This window comes from Gopherus flavomarginatus, chromosome 3 (assembly GCF_025201925.1).
Source record: "Gopherus flavomarginatus isolate rGopFla2 chromosome 3, rGopFla2.mat.asm, whole genome shotgun sequence".
NCBI lineage: Eukaryota > Metazoa > Chordata > Testudines > Testudinidae > Gopherus > Gopherus flavomarginatus.
In genome coordinates this window covers 237,952,452-237,974,036 of record NC_066619.1, presented here as the reverse complement: position 1 = coordinate 237,974,036, position 21,585 = coordinate 237,952,452, and the positions used below count along the sequence as shown (strand labels likewise).

At 40.2% G+C, this 21,585-nt stretch overlaps 1 protein-coding gene across 2 annotated transcripts; it reads right to left on the bottom strand.

Annotated features, from left to right (window-relative positions):
- Nucleotides 1-874: 874 nt before the first annotated feature.
- YIPF7 (Yip1 domain family member 7) lies at nt 875-20,973 on the bottom strand. 2 transcript variants are annotated; one of them, XM_050948043.1, is made up of 6 exons: nt 20,890-20,973; nt 17,900-18,029; nt 14,781-14,947; nt 12,375-12,520; nt 5,528-5,709; nt 875-2,109 (listed from the first exon to the last, which is right to left on the bottom strand). In XM_050948043.1, the coding sequence occupies exons 2-6, from the start codon at nt 17,980-17,982 to the stop codon at nt 1,947-1,949; spliced, it is 741 nt and encodes a 246-aa protein (XP_050804000.1). In that variant the 5' UTR covers nt 17,983-18,029; nt 20,890-20,973; the 3' UTR covers nt 875-1,946. The 2 variants fall into 2 exon arrangements, with proteins under 2 accessions (XP_050804000.1, XP_050803999.1); XM_050948042.1 differs by having other exon boundaries at nt 17,913-18,029; nt 20,890-20,967.
- Nucleotides 20,974-21,585: the final 612 nt, after the last annotated feature.

Sequence of the window (21,585 nt, the reverse complement as noted above, 5' to 3'; positions counted from 1 at the left end):
ATATGGAAGGCTTGATTCACGGCTGCCCCATACCTTCTGTAGTCATGTACCCTACCTAATGCGTGGGTATAAAATGCTGCTAGATGAGAATGGAAGCATTTTACACCTGTTTTGCATTGGTGGAAATGGCTATACAATGTGCAGGACAACTTTGAATCAGGCTCTGATTGCTTAATTTTTTAAAATTGAAAACATCTAAAACTCACAAAACTCTTAATTATTTCTTTGAATTGTCTTTTTGTTGCTGTGTTATGGGAAGTAAGTGAAGCTCTGTATGTATCTTTCCCTCTTGGTGAAGGTGGATGAATACAGCAAATATTTTTCCATAAATAATCAGTGGAATTTGGTCAGTTCATGCTTGTGCCCCTTTTGCGTTTATTTCCTGACAACACTAGTGTGATCAAGTTGTGCTGAAGTTCAGCAAAACCAAATTTCAAAGTTGCCCTCACAAGCATTCACAGCAATCAGTTATTAAATTTGCAAAGGCAAGTATTTGCACCATAAGTGCTTGTGGGGCTCCTTCAATAAGAAAGTAGAAACACATAGCATGTGGCTCATCTGAGCAAACACAACTAACCCGAGCCCCAATCCTGCAAAGACTTACAAAGGTTATTAGTTTTACACACTCTGAATAGTTTCATTGAGGTCAGTGGGACTACTCACACAGCACAGAGTTAAACATGTACATAACTCTTTGCAGGATCGGGACCCTAGTCAGTTCAGATAGTGAATACTGAATACCTACACACAACTATTCACTATCAATCCACAGAGGTAAAATATTTAGCAGAAAATTCACTGAATAGTTTTGAATAATGAAAACACTGGAGAAAAATCAATGAATATTCCTCAAAGAGAAAAATGGGTAAAAACATTGATTACAATTTAGTTTATTATTATGTTTATTATTCAGTTCTGCCATTACAGTGTTGTTTCTCGAGCCTTTTTATGACTACATTCTTCAGTTTCTTTCACTAACACAGGATACTGCCTCTTAAAATGTTAAGCATACCCAGACATCTTTATTCCCGTCTGATGACTTGATACTCCCAATAGTACTTTTTGAAATATTTTATGCATTCTGTGCTCCAGCACTGTTACAAAAATGTTGGGTTGCTGCAATACTAACAGCAGTGAATAGATTTTTTTTCTGTATACAAAATGAGTGAGATTTGTACTTCGCTTGCACAAATGCAGTTCTGCCTTTCAGGAGACATATTTAGTAGTTACCTTTGCTTAGTGCAGTGTTTTTTCTGCAGTGACAGCAGGTAGGGGTTTAGTGGCAATTTTAGACTCTAGCATTACTGTACATTATGTACAGTATAACAAAACTTTGCAGAGCCACATTTCTTAAAAAAAAACAAAACCAAAAAACATGATGACATTCCTAGTTTGCTTACTTTGTATTGCAATAACTTCACTCTTGCTGTCCATGTTTGGCAATTCTTCAACATTATAAACAAAGGCCATTCAACCTCTTTAAAAAGAAAAAGGAAAGACTTCTTTTTTATATTCATGTAAAATGCCAAATTGAACATTACTTGCATTAAAACAATTACCTGAAACTTTTCACTTGAGTTACTATGCCTATAAAATACTGCATTGTTATTGCATTTCACTTACCCCTTCCACAATATATATTATCTCCATCAAAACACTGCAAGTACACAATATCATTGTTTAAAATTACATTTATTTTGCATATTTCCTCCCTAAGATGCCTTATTTTTACTAGTATCTGAGCAAAATGTTTTTAAGGTTTGAGATTTTAGAATGTTGTTATTAAATTTATCGTCCTGATTTTATTTCTTTATCCATGATCCATTAAGAAAATAAAAGGTAAATCATAATCTATTTTTGTTAATGGAATTTCTTGTGAATCTAGGAGGCTTAAAGTAAAAACACCCACAGACATAGAATATTATCAGGCTGCCACAAAGTACATTTCAGAAAACAGTCAGAAGTGCAAAAAGACCATAAAGTAGAGCACAGGGATAAGCCACGAGAAGCTGCTGGCCTTCCATGGCTAATGCAGAGATAAAAATTTTGGAAGCTGACAGACTGCACCATCCAATAATAATCAGAGCTAACAAGGTTCCAAGTATCCCCCTATAAAGCAAAAATAAAACAAAGAATCCACTGGTTAATATGTGCAGAATGATGTCTTATCACAGTCTCGTTCATGTCTAAGATCTTGTTGTTAATAAGGCAGTAGTCACTGGTACAAACAAGGAATGACTTATGTAATGAAAGTCAAGGTTGAGCAGTGAATTAAAACAATAAAACATCAAGCAAAATTGATTGCTCCATTTCAGATGGAAACAACAGCTCCATCAATGGTATTACTTGGAAGACTAGCAAGCTTCCAACTACTTTGTCCAGGGCTATAGGCAAAACTGGGCTCTGAGCTTTTAAATTTCAAAGTGAACAGAAATTCAGCTAAAATCAACATGCACAATATGTTATGATTTAAATGAGGCTATGCAGATTTGCTCTTTTACCAAGACAGCCTGATGGTCTCTAGAGGCCATGTGTGGTAGGGAATATGAGCTTGAGAAAAGACAAAGTCTTGTATCACTCACTTGTGATCACTCACACTGGCTCTTACATCATTCCTTCTCTGCCCCATTGGCATAGAGCACACACTAGAGGTGTGTCAGGAGAATCATAGAATATCAGGGTTGGAAGGGACTTCAGGAGGTCATGTAGTCCACCCTCTGCTCAAAGCAGGACCAATTCTAATTAAATCATACCAGCCAGGGCTTTGTCAAGCCTGACCTTAAAAACCTCTAAGGAAGGAGATTTCACCACCTCCCTAGGTAACCCATTCCAGTGCTTCACCACCCTCTTGGTGAAAATGTTTTTCCTAATATCCAACCTAAACCTCCCCCACTGCAACTTGAGACCATTACTCCTTGTTCTGTCATCTGCTACCACTGAGAACAGTCTACCTCCATCCTCTTTGAAACCCCCTTTCAGGTAGTTGAAAGCAGCTCTCAAATCCCTCCTCATTCTTCTCTTCTGCAGACTAAACAATCCCAGTTCCCTTAGCCTCTCCTCATAAGTCATGTGCTCCAACCCCTTAATCATTTTTGTTGCCCTCCGCTGGACTCTTTCCAATTTTCCCACATCCTCCTTGTAGTGTAGGGCAAGCAAACAGGACACAGTACTCCAGATGAGGCCTCACCAATCTCGAATACAGGGGAATGATCACATCCCTTGATCTGCTGGCAATGCTCCTACTTTTACAGCCCAAAATGCTATTAGCCTTCTTGGCAACAAGGGTACACTGTTAACTCATATCCAGCTTCTCGTCCACTGTAACCTCTAGGTCCTTTTCTGCAGAACTGCTGCCTAGCCAGTCGGTCCCCAGCCTGTAGCAGCGCATGGGATTCTTCCATCCTAAGTGTAGGACTGTGCACTTGTCCTCGTTGAATCTCATCATATTTCTTTTGGTCTAATCCTCTAATTTGTCTAGGTCCTTCTGTATCCTATCCCTACCCGCCAGCATATCTACCACTCCTCCCAGTTTAGTGTCATCTGCAAACTTGCTCAGGGTGTGATCCATGCCATCCTCCAGATCATTAATGAAGATATTGAACAAAACCGGAAAGAATGTAGCAGGTGCATGCTGTGCAGTGGCAATTCCCATCTAGCATAATAGCACTTTGGGGGCAATGAGAAATTGGTGCAATTTAGAGCAGAACTGTGGCTGCTCTACTTTGCACTGGGAGCCAAAATGGCCACCCCGGCTGGCTCCAGGATTGATAGTGATGGAAAGATGGCATAAAGTCACCTTTGCCCTAGTCAGCCAAGAGCTGCTTAGGTGCACTTAAAGATTCAGCTCTCAGTCTAACAGCACATTCCTGCTGAAATAAATGGTTTAGCACTAGTATGGCTCTGGTGCCAGTGGTGTCTATGAAGGCCAAATCCTCAGGCACCTTCCAGGAGCACAAAAGTCTCAAAATGCAAGGAAAATTGAAAGACTGGACAACAGAGCCTATTCAGGCAGGCTACATTTGTGTGCTATGGAGCCAAGCTCTAAGGTACAATTTGCACAGGAACATGGAAGGGGATTTGTGGAACATGGAAGGTTTTCAACTTCGGATCTGCACACAACATGGACTTATTGACCAGAGCACAAAGATGGGGAATAATTGCTGACCACGTCTTCACAAAACCTGTAGATGTGCCCAGTTGCTGCAAACTGGGCCCGAGGATTCCATTCTTCAGCCCCATACTCACTTGCCTTAGCACACAGCCCCAGTAAATGGGATATTCCCTCTGTTCAAGGATTTTGTCTAAAGAAGGGTTTCCAAGGGGGAGGGGAGAGATCAGCAAACTGCTTATTTAAATCTATTCTTATCAGACACTATTACCCCTAGAAAATGTACTCAGCTTGTGATTAGGCACAGTGCCATCTTAGATTGACATGAATAGCCCTGTGAAAAATTGAATTTTGTTTCACACATTTTTGCTTGAAAGTGTTGGCTATTTCTTTTGTGCCACTTTGCACCCTCCTTGTCCCAAATTTTGATTCATTCAAAGTTAAAATGAAATTGCTAATTTTGCATAAAAAATATGAAAAAAAGAATTTTCATGTTTATGACCCTAACAGCTGTCTTTGCTGAGAGAATGAGCTCGGTTTCAGTACAGAATTCTCTCTCTTTGTATCTTATCTGCCCATTATCTTAGGTAAATTTTCTGTGAAAAGAGACCAAACTAAAGCTAGTCACGAAATTTAAAATTAGAAATTGAGAAAATGCTTCATTAAAATTTCAAACTTTGACCAAAGAACTCTTCTGATTTTGATCAGCTCTATTTAAAAAACAAATAAACGTTTCCTTGAAAACTGCCAGTTGCCTTTAACAGCTTGCAGTTAGATGACCTCAGTATTTGTAGTATTTAAGGCATTTCCTGTTGTAAGTAAGGACACACAAAGGGACATTGCAGATACTGATGGAATCTTATCTATTTCTGATAAAATTGTCAAGTTTTAAGAGCTACCACTGTAAATATTTTTGGATTTCTAAAGATAGACTTTTAGTAGGTTTACAGCTTATTACAAATGTATTGTATGTGCTTGGGGATTTTCTGAAGCAGACACCAGCACCCTGGTTCAAAGTTGAAACCTGGATTTGAACTACTACTGCTGTAGTTTTACAAAACAAAAATCAGAGGCGGCCTCAGTTTTAAGCACAACTTTATTTTAAATAAAGATACTGTAGTTCCAAACTGGAACTATTTATCCAAATTCACCAGATTTTGGGGCTCATATAAAGTGGGACAGATCTCAGAGCTATTCTAGAACTAAAATTACACTCAAACTTTCTCTCTCACACACACACTTTGTCCATTTCCATCTGAAAATACTAACATTCTTTTTAGTTCCTTCATGTACTGATATTTTCCTTCCAATTTTTGGCAATATAAAGTGTCCTCTAGTCTTAGCATTAAATTTTTTGTATAACATTAGACTTAATTACAGTAATCCTTATGGGTTTTGCCATAATACTCTGATACTTACTGTAGTGAGAAGAAGACTGCACAACTGGACAGGACCACCATGGGTAGCAGGCAGTAGCCCAGTACACTGGCAACACAGCCATATGAGACACCTGCTATGCTCATCAGGTTCAGTAAAGCATGTATTCCTAGGCACCCAACAGCACTGATGCCATATACATAGCCAAAGTGAACTTTTCCTGCCTGAAATAAATATGAGTAAGTACAAAACAGCATACATGTACCATAAATCATGAAACACTGGGAGGAAACAAAATGAAAGCATGAGGTGTGATCCTCTTTCTGCTTATACAAGTTTTACACTGACTTCATTTATGCCATTTTATGTGTGATCAGAATCAAGGCCAGTATTTGGGGATTTTTTCTCCTCTCAAATAAAAATATCCCAAGATAAATGTTTCATTAATAATTTATATTTTAATTTGCATTGAATGGATAGAAATACAGGACCCAATTCTACATTTCTTTGTAGTAATCAAGCTCCAAGGAAGGACAGGAACTGATTAGGGAGACTCAGGAAGGGGTTTGAAGTCGTAAGATAAAAACAACTAAATTTAACTTTAGGTTAAATGTCAGGAAAATCTTGGGACTAGGAGATGTGAGACTGTTGGTCTCCCAAGAAGAGTGGTGGGAGCTTCATCACTTGAGACATTTCATGCTAGATTGGTTAGTGGGGATGACCTACTATTTTTTTGTAATATGTATCATTGTTTTCTTAAAAATTATCAAGGCCACATTCTGTTTAGTAGATAGTAACACTTGTGGTTTCCCTTGTGCATTGGGGACATCATGTACCCTTTCATTACAGCAGTTTGAATCTTTCATAACGAAACACCAAACCTGGCAAGACTTGGAGTCTCTTTCCACTACAAACCCAAAATTCTGACCAGGCTCGATAAAAGTTTGTGAACCTTTGGGGAAAATATGTTGAATTTCAGGGTGAATTTATCCCTTCCTTTCCTTGGCTACCATGCAGGAGTCACAGTTTGCTCCTGAACCCAAACTTAGCATGTATAGCACAAAGTATTATGACTCCGCTGCTCCATGGTATATGTTCCCTGCCACATTAATCTTTCTAGTAACTATCAGCAAATCTTTTTTTTGCTACACTTAGTGAGTGATTCTCCAGCTCTTTTTCAGAATTTCTTTTTAGTCAATGTAATGCATGTGAAAGGTACCCGGCCTGACAGCTCTGGAGACTTTTATTTTCTAATTTATCCACAAAGCAACTACAATATAGGCAGCAGCCACAGCACAAATTTACTCACGCCGTTCCAACTCTAATTTAGATGAATCACGTCTAGATGTGAGAGAGTAGCTCAGAACCCATTCCCCATGAAATGTTTGGCCTCTCAGGCTGCTAACAAGTGGACTGAATGCTGGCTGTTGGGGTAGTACTGAGATTTTGACAACTGTTATTTTAGGAAATAATTAGAGTTCTAGGATGTAGCCTGAAGTCATCAACTTTGCACCTCTGGCACAATGGAACTTCTTACCATAAGGGTAAAGCTTGTCTATGCAGGAGGCAGAACTTTCTCAGAGGCCAGCTCAAGATTGTAGAACTAACTCCTCAAGGAACTAAGGGTCATCACGAACCATACCACCTTCCACTTCAAGTGAAAGGCACATTTCTTTGACCTTGCTTTCTTTAACACAAACATACAGCAACATGAGTATACATTTTTAGATAGATATAGATAGTAAAAAAATCACAAACAAGACCTTCTATTGTACAAACAATTCTCCCTCTGGAGAGAGGATGAGAGAACAAACATATGAGAGATGTTAGTCATTTTGCTTAACACATTACTGGAATGTGCTCAGATAATATGGTAATGAGCATGGTATAAGTACCTATATGGATTAGAATAGAAATTGCACTGACCTCACCACCATCATTTCCAATAGGCCAATCAAAGGTCTTTAGATTAGATAGCAACAAGCTGCAGGCACCGCTGATCTGTGCCAGATTTGAAACAGTGACCAAGAAGTAAAAAGATCTATATCTCATTACAGTTGGACGTGACAGACAGCAGAATCAGACCCAGGGGCCTTGAGTATCCACTGCTCTGCACCCTGCATACTCACATTTGTGAAAAGTGGGTATAAAATGCCACCAAATCAAACTTCTACACGCACTTACACAAGTGGTAGCATTTTCTACCCACCTTACACAGGTCTGAGAATTCAGGATGAAAGGCAGTGGAGAATCCAGGCCTGTAGTGGAGTGGTTACCCACTCTTGCCCTTTGTAGCTTAAAACAGCCCAGGAGGGGGCTGTAGCTGGAGCCAGAAGCCTGGGCTGATGGCGGGAGTGGCTGCAGCTGGGGGCCAAGCCCCAAACTGAGCAATAAGGCTGTATAAGAAGGCCAGGGGAGCCAGAAGCAAAAAGAGAGTCTCCCTCTGCCTGTAGAGGGAGAAGGGGCCTGGCTTCAGGGAGCTAGTACTGGGGGTTGCAAGGTGCAGCCTAGGGGCAGGCCAAGGCAGCAGGTCCAAACCCTTCTTGTCAGTGATGAGTTGGATGATACTGCAGTCTGCCCCAGGGTGTGGGGCTAGATAATGACTGGCAGTAGCCATACACTGAGGCAAGGTGGGAACAGAAGGTGGGGGTTCCCTAGAGAGGGGAGACCCTGAGAACAAGGGGTCACTGCCAGGGGGGCAGCACCCTATGTAAAAGGGCACTGGGTCCAGGGAGGGATATGGGGCCAGTAACTGGAAAGGCAGATCACTGGCTTGCAGAGGGCGCTCTGGACACTGGACTGAGCTAATTCCCGAGGATGACCAGTAGGAGGCGCTGCGGGGGTGAGGCCGCCCGGTTACAAGACCGAACATTTTAATTTTATTTTTATTTTGTTCCTTCCACAAGACTGAGTGTAGTAAATTTAACACATTCCAGTTCAAATTCTGCCAAACTAGTAGGCCCTGATTCTGATCTCATGTACACCAGGAGTATCCCCATTGAACTCAGGGGAGCTACACTTGTGCAAAAACGGTTTGAGAAGAAAATCAGGGCCATCATCTTCAGTTATAGCCTCTTTTTTTCCTTCCTTTCTATTGCACCAGAAATAAATTCTCTGTAAATCAAACAGTGCTCGAAGTGGAATGTTCATTTAGCTGCTAACCTCCCTTCTTTTGTCTCTCTCACAGTAATTTGTTAATCTTAGATTAAGCTTCCAAGAAGGGCTGTGTCAATTAAATACTCTGAAACAAACAATATAAAATATTAGTTGATTATTGTTGTTGCATCTGTCTGCAATACAGCATCTATCAGTTGATCCGTAGAAACTATTGCCCCCAAACAATTGAAAACGTTAAACCTATTGAAAACCTGCAATGACTCCAGTGGTAGTTGTTAGTAATCTGATGTAGCAATTAGAGTTTTAAAAATATGCATATATTTTAGGTTAATATTAAAGGGCTCTGTCATAAACAGATAGTTAAGGGTTAATAGAACAGGAGTACTTAATGTCTCTTTTGTCTGTAAAGGGTTAACAAGTTCAGTCAGCCTGGCTGTCACCTGACCAGAGGACCAATCAAGGGACAGGATATTTTCAAATCTTGAGAGAGGGAAGTTTTTGTGTGTGCTGTTAGTTTTTGGTTGTTCACTCTGGGTTCTGAGAGTGACCAGGCGTGCAACCAGGTTTCTCTCCAATCTCTCTGATACAGTCTCTTATATGTCCAGAATAGTAAGTACTAGGTAGATAAGGCGAGTTAGGCTTATGTTTGTTTTCTTTATTTGCAAATGTGTATTTGGCTGGAAGGAGTTCAAATTTGTCTTTTGCTGAAAGGATTTTACTTTGTACTTGTATACTTAGGCTGGGAGGGTATTCCCAGTGTCTATAGCTGAAAGACCCTGTAACACATTCCATCTTAAATTTACAAAGATAATTTTTACTGTTTTTTCTTTCTTTAATTAAAAGCTTTTCTTGTTTAAGAACCTGATTGTTTTTTTATTCTGGTGAGACCCCAGGGGACTGGGTCTGGATTCACCAGGGAATTGGTGGGGAGAAAGGAGGGAAGGGGGAGAGAAAGGTTAATTTTCTCTCTGTGTTAGGATTACTTTCTCTCTCAGGGAGAGTCTGGGAGGGGGAGAGAGAAGGAGGGGGGAAGGTGGATTTTCCTCTCTGTTTTAAGATTCAAGGAGTTTGAATCACAGTGATCTTCCAGGGTAACCCAGGGAGGGGAAGCCTGGGAGAGGCAACGGTGAGGGAAAGGGTTTACTTTCCTTGTGTTAAGATCTAGAGGGACTGGGTCTTGGGGGTCCCCAGGCAAGGTTTGGGGGGGGGACCAGAGTGTACCAGGCACTTGAATTCCTAGTTGGTGGCAGTGCTACAAGTACTAAGCTGGTAATTGAGCTTAGAGGAATTCATGCTGGTACCCCATCTTTTGGACGCTAAGATTCAGAGTGGGGAATTATACCATGACAGGCTCTAATAGGAGGTTTGAGAAGAGGGAAGGTGCCCTAACCAATATCAGCATGGTATCTATTAGGATGGAGAAAGACACAGTATTCTACACTGGAGCCAGAGGTGTAATTTCCAGCTGGTGTGGAAGTATCTGCGCTAATTCTGATCAAGCTATTGCACTAAAAATAGCAGTGTAGCCAGGTTGGTGAGTTGGGCTAGTTCTTGGATAGGCTCGTACTTTGGACAGCTAGCTGCCTATGATACTGTAGCTACACTTCTACTTATAGCACAGTAGCTCGATGCGAGCTAGTATGGGAATGTCTGCTTGAACTGGAAATAACAATAGTCGTCATTTATATTGAAGTTTGCATGTTCAAGGCACTGCACAAATATTCCTAGGATCTGTAAGATTCTTCTGATTCAGCAGTTTATCATAGAGGAAACAGAGAATTAGAGCCCCACCCCCGAATTAGAGTGCTCCATTGCTAGGGAAGCACTCTATTCCTCAAAATTGCCATGTGTTTCCACTCCCTTTCAGAGAAACAGTTGCCAACAACCAGTGCAATGTTTTAGTAGCAATGGGGAGCCCCATTGTCTCTGATCAATAGTTGAATTAGCAGTCTTTGGTAGCTTCTGGTTCAGCTTTCCTGCTATCAAAAAGCTGTTAGTTGGTAGAGAGGAGTGAGGCAGGAGATGGAGGCCGGGGGAAGATAAGAAAGAAGGGAAGATGTTTAAATACTGCCCATCTTTTACGGTTGCAAGGAAATCTGGAAAAAAAGTACTACCAACATTAATTGACAAGTAGCTGCACAAGGAGATATTTTAAAGAATTATTTCCTTCCCCACAATAATATTGACAGAGGTCCATTTTTCAATAGCAACAAAACTGAGGGTGTGTGTCATGCTGGAACATCTTCCTATTCTCATTCCAATTTCAATATTGCCAACTCCCACAGATCAAAAATCGTGAGTCAGAGTCTCAAAAATCATGAGACTGGCCCAAAAAAGCATGCAATTTAAAAATAATAATCATAATCAAATCACATTTTTTCATCTGTCTTTTGACTTTAACTCTGCTCTATTCCTCTGCCAATGTGTGTGTGATAATTGCAGGTTGAAAAGCCAACCTTTAATGCACACAAAATTGCATGCCTCTCTGGCTGCTCAGATATAGACTTCACTTACCCTTTCCTCACCCCTAAGATAAGGGAATTGCCAGCCATTTCCTGTTGATGCCTCCTGCTGCCCCATGACTTCATTACCTGGGACCAAGCAGCACCACTTCTCTGACTTCACCCTTCCCTTGCTGCCTGCTGCCTAAGAACCCTTTCTTTGCTATAAGCCCACATAGGAAAGCAGGACTCGGTGGCAGGACAGGTCTGTGTCCTTAGCTCCAAGCCTTTTACACACAACTTTGCCCAGCTCTGAAAATCATGGGATCAGAGGAGCTTCTCACATCATACCTCCTAAATCCTGTGACTTATGAACAATTTACTAGAGTGGGCAAAGCTGCCTTCCCCTGGCTGCTCAGAGGGACTCCTCATACCCACCACTGCCCCAAGGCTGGGGGAGCTACCATTTTATCCCCTCAATCTCCCACTCCATCACTGTCCTCTGCACCTCCCCCAGCCTCCCTCTTCCACACCTAATCCCCTGCTTTACCCTATTCCCTTGCAACTCCTAAACCTGCTTCCTGTTTTCCCCAGTGCTCTGCTCCCCCTCACTCTCCCCATCCAACTTTCACAGTGTCTCTGCTGCTTCTCACAGTCCCTGTGTCTTGTTTAGCCCCTTGAACCACAAAGTGGCAGCCATTTTGCTTGTGGGGATAGCTTCAATCTCACTGGAAACATGGGGAGGTGGCAGCCAACATTGTTAGGAGAAGTCTGACTTCCACATGCAGCTAGACTGAGGGAAATGGTGGCCATCTTGCTTTTTTCAGCCCCTTTGACAATAATAGGAGATGGTGCCATTTTGAATAAGGGGGAAATTGTGACTTGGCACCTTTCATCATGTTTTCATGAGACAGGTAAAAACACCCCAATATGGCTAGAGTCACATTAAAATGGCTAGAGTTGGCAGTACTGTAACGTAGGTCTTGACCCTGCAAGCTGCTCCATGCGGTGAACTCCTTGTGAGTGAGTGGAGCCTCTTGACACATACATTGCATAAAATCTCTCTATATATAGGGCACATATGCCCAGAAAATATGCCCTGCTTTTATACTTTTATTGAAATCATTTTACTGTGTTACATCAAGGTGTAATTTTATATTTAAATACTGTATGTATAAGCTGTACAGCGAACAGATGTTCTTATATCCACTCTCATTAGACACTGAAGCAAACGTTTCATTTTGTACCTGCTCAGCATCTTCCAAAACTGCACACAGTTGTTATTTTACAGTTATGAACTTTACAATCTCATGACTTCTGCCTTACTGTACCAGTAGCAGTGTCGCTCCAAGGGCCAAACAGAAAACCATAGGCCCAGTCAGGTCTGTCTCATTCATAATACTGCCATCCGCTGGTTTTATTGGGTTTAGAACTGTTAATGTTTTCTGCCATATGTGATCAAAATTAATCCCCAGTTCTGCAAAAGGAAAGTTCCATAATTATCCATGATTTTTAGAAGCTTTTATATACAAATCCGCTAGATACCACAAGTCCAAAGTAACAAGATGAGCTGTTTTCTCCCCCCCGCAAGGAAATAAGAATGCAGTAGAATGTGTTCTGATTCCAGCTGCTCATACAGTGTCTTTAGGACTGAATTCTGACTTCAGGCTGGGATGATTAATTTATTAAATTGAATCTTATGTGATGGACCAAAAATACTGACAACACTGTTCACATGTTTGGTTTTCCTATTTTTACAATGTATATGTTTCTAAAATCTTATTAACTGAGACCTCAGATAATATGCTGATCAGCAGTAACTGCAGAATTCAAGGCTTTTTAGAACATCGAGGACATCAGAGATACACGTTTTAATTGTGAAAATCTGACAAGAGAAGTGTCGTAATGCTGTGCTGCTAGAGGCATTTAAAAACATGACACACTTCGCTTCAAGGAAAAGCAAAAATAACATACATAGGATTTTATGGGCTTTTTGCACTTGCACAATTATTCCTGTGGATCACTTGATGCTGGATGAAATCCTTCCCCATTGAAGTTAATGGGAGTTTTGTCATTGACGTCAGTGGGGGCAGGATTTCATCCTTAATCTCTGCATAAATATTCAAACTCTCTGGAGTAACTTTTTTTCCTGTGATGCTCCAGTACTGGTTAGGGCAATATTGGAATTGGCTAGCCAGCATTTGTGGGACCAACATCCAACTCAAAAAGCAGATGTCCATGTTTTGCACTCTGCCAGGCCATTTTTTTGAGAGAGAACATTGAGGCCAGATATTTCGCATGCACTGTCTATACTCTAATTATGTTACTGTAAATATACATTTTAACTGGAAATGGGCCTGACCCACATGCCAGATCTGAACACCTCTGGAACGTTGTGGATCAAAACAGCCTTGTTATAGGGTGAACTGCGTGTGGTGCTTGCTGCTTGCGGGTTTGGGACTTCTACATTCTATTTACAATAGGCACAACAATCTGGCTCTTATGGAAGTCAATGGTGCAAATCCCATTGACCTCAATGGTGCAGTATCCAGCTGAATTTGCCTAGAATTTACTTTGCTTCATTATGTTGAATCAGTGACAAATAAGTCCAATTTTACCCTTATCTATTTGTTATTCATAAAGCAGCAATATTTCTGTAAATAGAAAGAAATCTTCACCTGTTTATTAGCTACAAGTATTAAGGCTTGAACATACCTTGCTAATAATAAACAGTCCTTTTTTACAGTCGAATGGTCAACTAGCTGAAGGTATGCAGGGTGCACAAACTTTCTCCAGTTTTCCACTGAAAGAAGCCGCCTTAAGTCTTTTTAACTAGTAAATTTATTACTAGGTATGCAAACTTTATTATAATACATGTTTATTAATTATAGGTACCCTCACATGATGTCTTATTGTGCAATATAAATACAGAGGGGAAAAATTGCTATGAAGCCTTAATACAAAATTTATTGTTATGCCGTCACCTAGTGGTAGTAAAGTATATGATCTATGTGCCATAAAAATGAATTAATACTTTTATTTTCTATGCAAATTTTGGCACTGCCCTTCCAATCATAAACATGTGAATATGTTAGAAATACAAAATAACAAATCAACAGTAATTTTTTTCTGATTTGACAGTCTAGGATTGATTATTATTTTTTAAAATGCACAAGTAAGGATTTTGATTGTGTGCTGTCAACTAGCCAAGAGTTACAGTTCTTATACAAAAGCTTACCAAGTGAATTTTTACAAAGTCTGGCTTTGAGACAAGGTATGTCAAAGCAAAGGTAAATGAGGTGAGGTTTGGTTGGTTGTATTTATTTTGAAGAGGCTAGGGGATTTAATATTACTTCCAGTTTAGGACAATATCTAATACCTGTTCATATGTGACTTGGATCTGGGCCCTGGTACAAAGTTCTGCCTGCATGTATGCAATGCAGGAACTTGGACACACTCTCCTTTTTTCTCTTCTCTAAACCTGATCCTGAAATCCCCACTAAAGGGTATTTGGAGTGTGCAAGAACTGCAGGATCCAGCTCCTGGCAGATGTCCATCCTGCAGGATTCAGGGATCTTGGCTGAAGTGATGGAGAGGTACAGGCCAATATCAAGTCTAACTATTGGAGGCGGTGGCTCTACTGGATATTAATGTTTCTCTAGTGTCTTTCATGAGTTAGCAAAAAGAACCATATATGCAGCTGGTAACCACTTAAAGTTAATATTTTAATTCTTTACCTTCTAGCAAAGGAGGTTCTTCGTCAAAACTGTCAGCATAACTAGAGTGAGATAAAAACTCTGGATTGTATGTTGGCTGCAACATCTGGCCTATGTAACTTTGAGAAGACGAAAGCATTTCTAGAGGAACAAAAGCACCAGATTGAGGCGACTCCTGTCCCTGGCACCTACAACAATAAGTACATTTAGACATCTGGGTAAGTAGTCAGTCAAACAGGCAACTTGTGACAATCAACCTCACAATAATCCAAAGCTGTCCACTGCTGTATTTCCTTTGTGATCAGACTACCAGCTCCCTCCCTACCCAAATACCCTGCACTCCTTCCTCTTTCATTGTGTCCTTCACCCAGCACACTGAATAAGGAAGAGGTCTCCAGGATAAAATTATCTGTAATTTCATGATTACAAATGATCATAATACAGGAACACACTAGGTCATTTAAGGTTGCAGGGTTAACCTGAGCGGTTTTTTTTTTTTACTTTGCAGCCTCAATGACACCCTCAAGTTATTTATCTATTTTTAATGGAATATTATATATATAATTATTTCTGAATATATGTTTTTCTTAAACACCTGTAAAAAGTTCTAAAAATGTGTGATTAAAAATCTGTCTTAATATCATGAGGCCCAATTATTTCCTAACTATTATTATATAGTGTATTTGTATTCCTGTAATGCCCAGAGGCCCCAGCCAAGACTAAGCCCTCATTGGACTTAGCACTGCACGTATATATAGTAAAACAGCCCCAGAGACTTTATACTCTAGATAGTGAAGACAGACAAAAGATGGGGAAAATCCATGTTGCTGATGTGGCATGAGGTACAGAAAGAATAAAGTGATTAGCTCAAGGTCACCCAGAGTTGGGAGCTGATCACAGATCCACTGATCCCCAGTCTTAACCCACAAACCATTCTTATTCCCTGTGATTTTCAAGATGGAGGGGGCCTGATCCTTGGATCACTTGTACAGACTGGGAGAACTAATTGTTTCCCTGGCATCATTCAATTTAGCTGCAATAGTGTTGGGGATATGCAGCTGGGAAAATGATTGGCTGAAGGCAGCAGGGAAAGGGATTGTGGGGTGTGTTTCCCATAGGCAGTGGTGGCTAGGGGATTCCAAAGGAGTTGTGCTGTCAGGGAGCCCAAAGGGAACGGGGGAGAGTGATTAACCTGGCTTTTAGTAGATCACCTTGCCTCTACAAACTCTCTGATTAAGGGGGGGCCTGGGCAAAATCTCATCTGCTATGACAACATAGCCTCTGTCTTCACAAACAAGGTCAGCACCCAGACTGCTGCACTGGGACTGACCAGCCCTCTGTGGAGAAAGAAGTGGTTTGGAACTATTTAGAAAAGCTGGATGAGCACAAATCCATGGGGCCCGATGCGCTGCATCCGAGGGCGCTAAAGGAGTTGGTGTATGTGATTGCAGAGCCATTGGCCATTATCATTAAAAAAATCATGGTGATTGAGGGAGGTCCCAAATTACTTGAAAAAGGCTAATATAGTGCCCATCTTTAAAAAAGGGAAGGAGGAGGATCAGGGAACTACAGGCCAGTCAGTCTCACCTCAGTCCCTGGAAAAATCATGGAGCAGGTCCTCAAGGAATCAATTCTGAAGTACTTAGAGGAGAGGAAAGTGATCAGGAACAGTCAGCATGGATTCACCAAGGGCAAGTCATGCCTGACTAACCTAATTGCCTTCTAGGAGGAGTTAACTGGGTGTGTGGATGAAGGGAAAGCAGTGGACATGTTATTCCTTGACTTTATCAAAGCTTTTGATATGGTCTCCCACAGTATTCTTGCTGTCAAGTTAAAGACATATGGGCTGGATGAATGGACTATAAGGTGGATAGAAAGCTGACTAGATCGTCGGGCTCAGTGGGTAGTGATCGATATCTAGTTGGCAGCCAGTATCAAGTGGAGTGCCCCAAGGGTCGGTCCTGGGGCCAGTTTTGTTCAATATCTTCATTAATGATCTGGAGGATGGTGTGGACTGCACCCTCAGCAAGTTTGCAGATGACATTAAACTCGGAGGAGTGATAGATATGCTGGAGGGTAGGGATAGGATACAGAGGGACCTAGACAAATTAGAGGATTGGGCCAAAAGAAACCTGATGAAGATCAACAAGGACAAATGCAGAGTCCTGCACTTAGGATGGAAGAATCCCATGCACTGCTACAGACTAGGGACCGACTGGCTAGGCAGCAGTTCTGCAGAAAAGGACCTAGGCATTACAGTGGACGAGAAGCTGGATATGAGTCAACAGTGTACCCTTGTTGCCAAGAAGGCTGACGGCATTTTGGGATGTATAAGCAAGGGCATTGCCAGCAGATTGAGGGACGTGATCATTCTTCTCTATTCGACATTGGTGAGGCCTCATCTGGAGTACTGTGTCCAGTTTTGGGCCCCACACTATAAGGAGGATGTGGAAAAATTGGAAAGAGTCCAGCAGAGGGCAACAAAAATGATTAGTGGGCTGGAATACATGATTTATGAGGAGAGGCTGAGGGAACTGGGATTGTTTAGTCTGCAGAAGAGAAGAATGGGGGGGGGGAATTTGATAGCTGCTTTCAACTACCTGAAAGGGGGTTCCAAAGAGGATGGATCTAGACTGTTCTCAATGGTAGCAAGTGACAGAACAAGGAGGAGTGGTCTCAAGTTGCAGTGGGGGAGGTTTAGGTTGGATATTAGAAAAAACATTTTCACTGGGAGGATGGTGAAGCACTGGAATGGGTTACCTAGGGAGGTGGTGAAATCTCCTTCCTTAGAGGTTTTTAAGGTCAGGTTTGACAAAGCCCTGGCTGGTATGATTCAGTTGGGAATTGCTCCTGCTTTGTGCAGGGGGTTGGACAAGATAACCTCCTGAGGTCCCTTCCAACCCTGATATTCTGATTCTATGAACATCATTTTTGGAAAACTTGATCATAGGAACCTCCCAGACTCTTCCTTCTATCAGAGCCTCTCTCTATGTTTGTATTGCTACTGCATCCATTTGGCTAGTCACATAAAACCTTAAATGCCGTTGAACATTTTGACATCATTTCTGGCAATTAGACATTGTACTTTGTTGCTGAATGAAAACCCCTTTTTAAAAAATAAATTAATAATTTCTTCTTACATGAGGTACTTACTTTTGGCTTCCATAAAATATTTTATGGGCCCCTGTATCACTATAACCTTGATCTTGAATATCAGTGGCATAGTTAGACTGGTAAAAGTCTGATTCAGATTGCTCAAAGTTTGACATTCTGGGGAAGAAAAGATTGATAATATTGATGAAATAATGTTCATTAAAGTAAATCTCTCTATTTTTTTTTAGAAGTACTAAATAGAAATAACTCTAGTGCCTAAAATTTAGAGATGTAGTTTCTCTGGGTGAACTAACATTAATTTGAAGTGACAGAAATAAATTGAATTTGAGCTCACTTTTGGTATCACCGCAGAAATAATTTCTTACCTGCCAGCTCTCATGTGTGCTAGTGTGTATTACTTTCAAAACTTAAGAAGATGAAAAAAATTACTAACTCTGAAGAAATCTCATATGACTGCCTGCCTGGCAGTAATATCAAAAGTAACTCAGTAATTAGTCATCTTCATAGGCAACATCTCAGTCAACATTGGTTTAGAAAGATTCATTTTCCTATTTTAAAACAAAATGATGGCCATATCTGAGACTCAATGAGATGAGCTATTACTTTTTTAAAAAAACAAATGGTTTGGGAACTGAAGACAATAACTCATTGACTTTAAGGCTAGAAGGGATCACCACAATAATCTAGTCTGACCTCTTGCGTATCTCAGGCCATAGAACCTGACCCCCATACACATTCCTGTAGTGGCCCCAGGACCTGTGGCTGAATTAGTGAAGTCCTCAAATCTTATTTTAAAGACTTCAAGTTACAGAGAATCTGCCATTTATTCTAGTTCAAACCAGCAAGTTACCCACACCCCTTGCCGCTGAGGAAGGCAAAAACCCCCAGTGTCTTTTACAGTCTGATCTGGGGGAGAATTCCTTCCTGATCCCAAATAAGGTGATAATTTAGACCCTGAGCATGTGGGTAAGACAGCTGGGAAAGAATTCTCTGTAGTAACTCAGAGCCCTCCCCATCTACTATCACATCTCCAGCCACTGGAGATATTTGCTAATAGTTCATGGATGGGACATATGCCAATATAGGTAATCTCATGATACCACCCCTTCCATAAACTTATCAAGCTCAGTCTTAAAACAAAATTAGTTTTTTACCCCTACTGCTCCCTTTGGAAGGTCTTTGTCTAATTTCTAACCTTAACTTATTGATGTTCAGTTTGTATAGTTATATATAACTATTTTCTAAGTATTGCTTGTTTTAATATACTGCATAAGTATCATAAAATAATGGTCTGCTTAAAATTGGGAAATGGAAATGTTACAGAACTTGGTTATATGATTTCTATATATCAATACTCCAATTGGAGTATTGAAATTGGAGGACATGTATTTTAAGTGGTGATCTAAAAAGGGATGAAATATTGTATAATTTGGGTAATAAACTAGATATACAAAACCAATTCTCGTTTACACTGGTTTTACATTAGTTCCCCTAACAGCCCCGGCAGTTGTGGCACAGGCCAAGCAGAGGACAGCAGACTCTCTGGGACAGTTTGTTTGAGAAAGATTTTTTTACATCACCCCAGGAAGGGGAATACGTAGGATGACACACCCAGAGGGCCGAGTCATAGGCTGAAGTTCTTGGAGTGAGAGGGGCAGCAGGATGAGAGGATGATGAGAGAGACACCGCCAGAGGAGGATGTGGCAGCTGGAAGAGCTAATCTTAAGGATCATCAGGAGGAGGCACAACTAGCAGTGAGCTGACCCTATGATAGGGGCCCTGTTTTATTTGTTCTGTAAAGTGTCATGCATGTTTATGGCATTATAGAAATTAATAATATATTCTACACACTGTATACATCTTGCATTAGTAAGTCAGTTGCACTCTCAAATTTGACTGAGGTGCCTCTCCCACTCTAATTACAAGTAACTATGGTCCAATATACTGGTTCCAAACCTGCACTCTTACTCACATTTGTAATCCTATTTTCTTTAATGGGCCCACCACAAGATTAAAGACTGAGTCTCTGTTGTACAATTAGTACAAATATGCTGATATCCCATGACTGGCAAAGATGTTGATCCTTGTGCAGCCTCCCAAAATCGTGCAGTTCCTGCTCAGAAGAACTGCATTAGTTCGTGTGCATGCAGGGACTTAGGCAATGCAGAGCCAGTGGGTGAGCAGAGTTTGCCCCAAATGTGTATATGAATGTAATCATTTGGCAAGCAGTCTAGAAAATGCCAGAATTTAAAAGGTTAAACTCTTAATATTTACTGAAGTTAAGCAGCCTGATTCATAACCATGACCATGTCTGATTTGTTTGACTTCTTACTGGATTTTAATATTTGATTTAGGATTTGTATTATTTTCTGCATTCCTTACCTTGCCCTGCTTTCTGCTGTCATCCCACATTCCTGATTCAAAATATGCTTTTCACCTAGATTACTGTACAATTGGTGCCTAGCCTTTCCATGTATCAAGCACTCCTGCTCACAGAGAAGCTCTTTGCCTAAACAACTTATTAAAGTTAAAAATATCAGTAATTCCTTGGGGTGCACATGAACTGTGTATTCAAAAGTTTCATATTATATCGCGTAATCAGACTAATCTGCTAGAACCTGATCCCTTCACTTATCTGAAATGTTTAAAGTAACAATCACATCATAAATCGGTGTTTTCTTAACAATAAACAAGTCATAGGTTTCCCTAATTTAGGAAAAATTGATTTATGTTTGCGAAATTGAGTAACACATTTTTTTATTAGAAATCCGACACTAGTTCTGAGTTATGCACAATAAAAATTAGGAACTCAAGTATAATAAAATCTTAGAACACAATCTAAATCTTTTAAAATTTAATTTCTAGCATATCTTATGCAGAGATGCTTTTCACATTGCTCTAATGTGTGAAATAACTTTACAAGCCATTATTTTTCGAAGTATACTAAAATCCATGTATTACAGAAGGTGTAAACTCAATTTCTTAAACAATTTGGAAATAAATGTGGGTAACATACCTCTCAATATATAAGTAAAAAATCCTCCTGTATACTGAACTTACATGTTGGAAAAACAACTGATATCCTGTTGCATTAACAGAGATGAACTTGTGCTATTTATAATGTTCTAAATTTGTCCTTTGAACAGATGCAAATGATTGAAAAGAACCTGTCAGTATCATGGACAACATTTAATACCACTTGCAAGAGTTTACTAACAACAATACTAAGCAATCATTGGAAAAAAAAAAGTTCTAGGATTTTAAAACCCAATTTTAACTTAGATTGTAAAATCTTCAGGAGTAAAGTCTGTTTTTTTACTACATGATTATATAAAACGCAGTAAAATGAAGTCTTCAGCTAAGCCTCTAGGTGCTACTATAACTGTAATAATATATAGCATGCATATAACTTTCATTAATGCTGCATAAATGAATATACATATGGATGTGTGTTCTATAGTCTGGGTTGCTACAAAACTTCTAGTATGGTAAGGATTTACAAATAGGGTACTTAAGCAATCCCCAAAGATAACTCTCAATTGGCATGCATTTTAGCACCAGATATTTAGCCAATCATAACAATCTCTGCCTTTCTTGAACCATTTACCTGATCCTGTCTTGATGAGCACTCGGGCTGATTAAGGAACAGGACATTAAATGGGATGTATTATTGGGTCATTAATCTATGCCTCAGGTGCATTTTAAACTATTC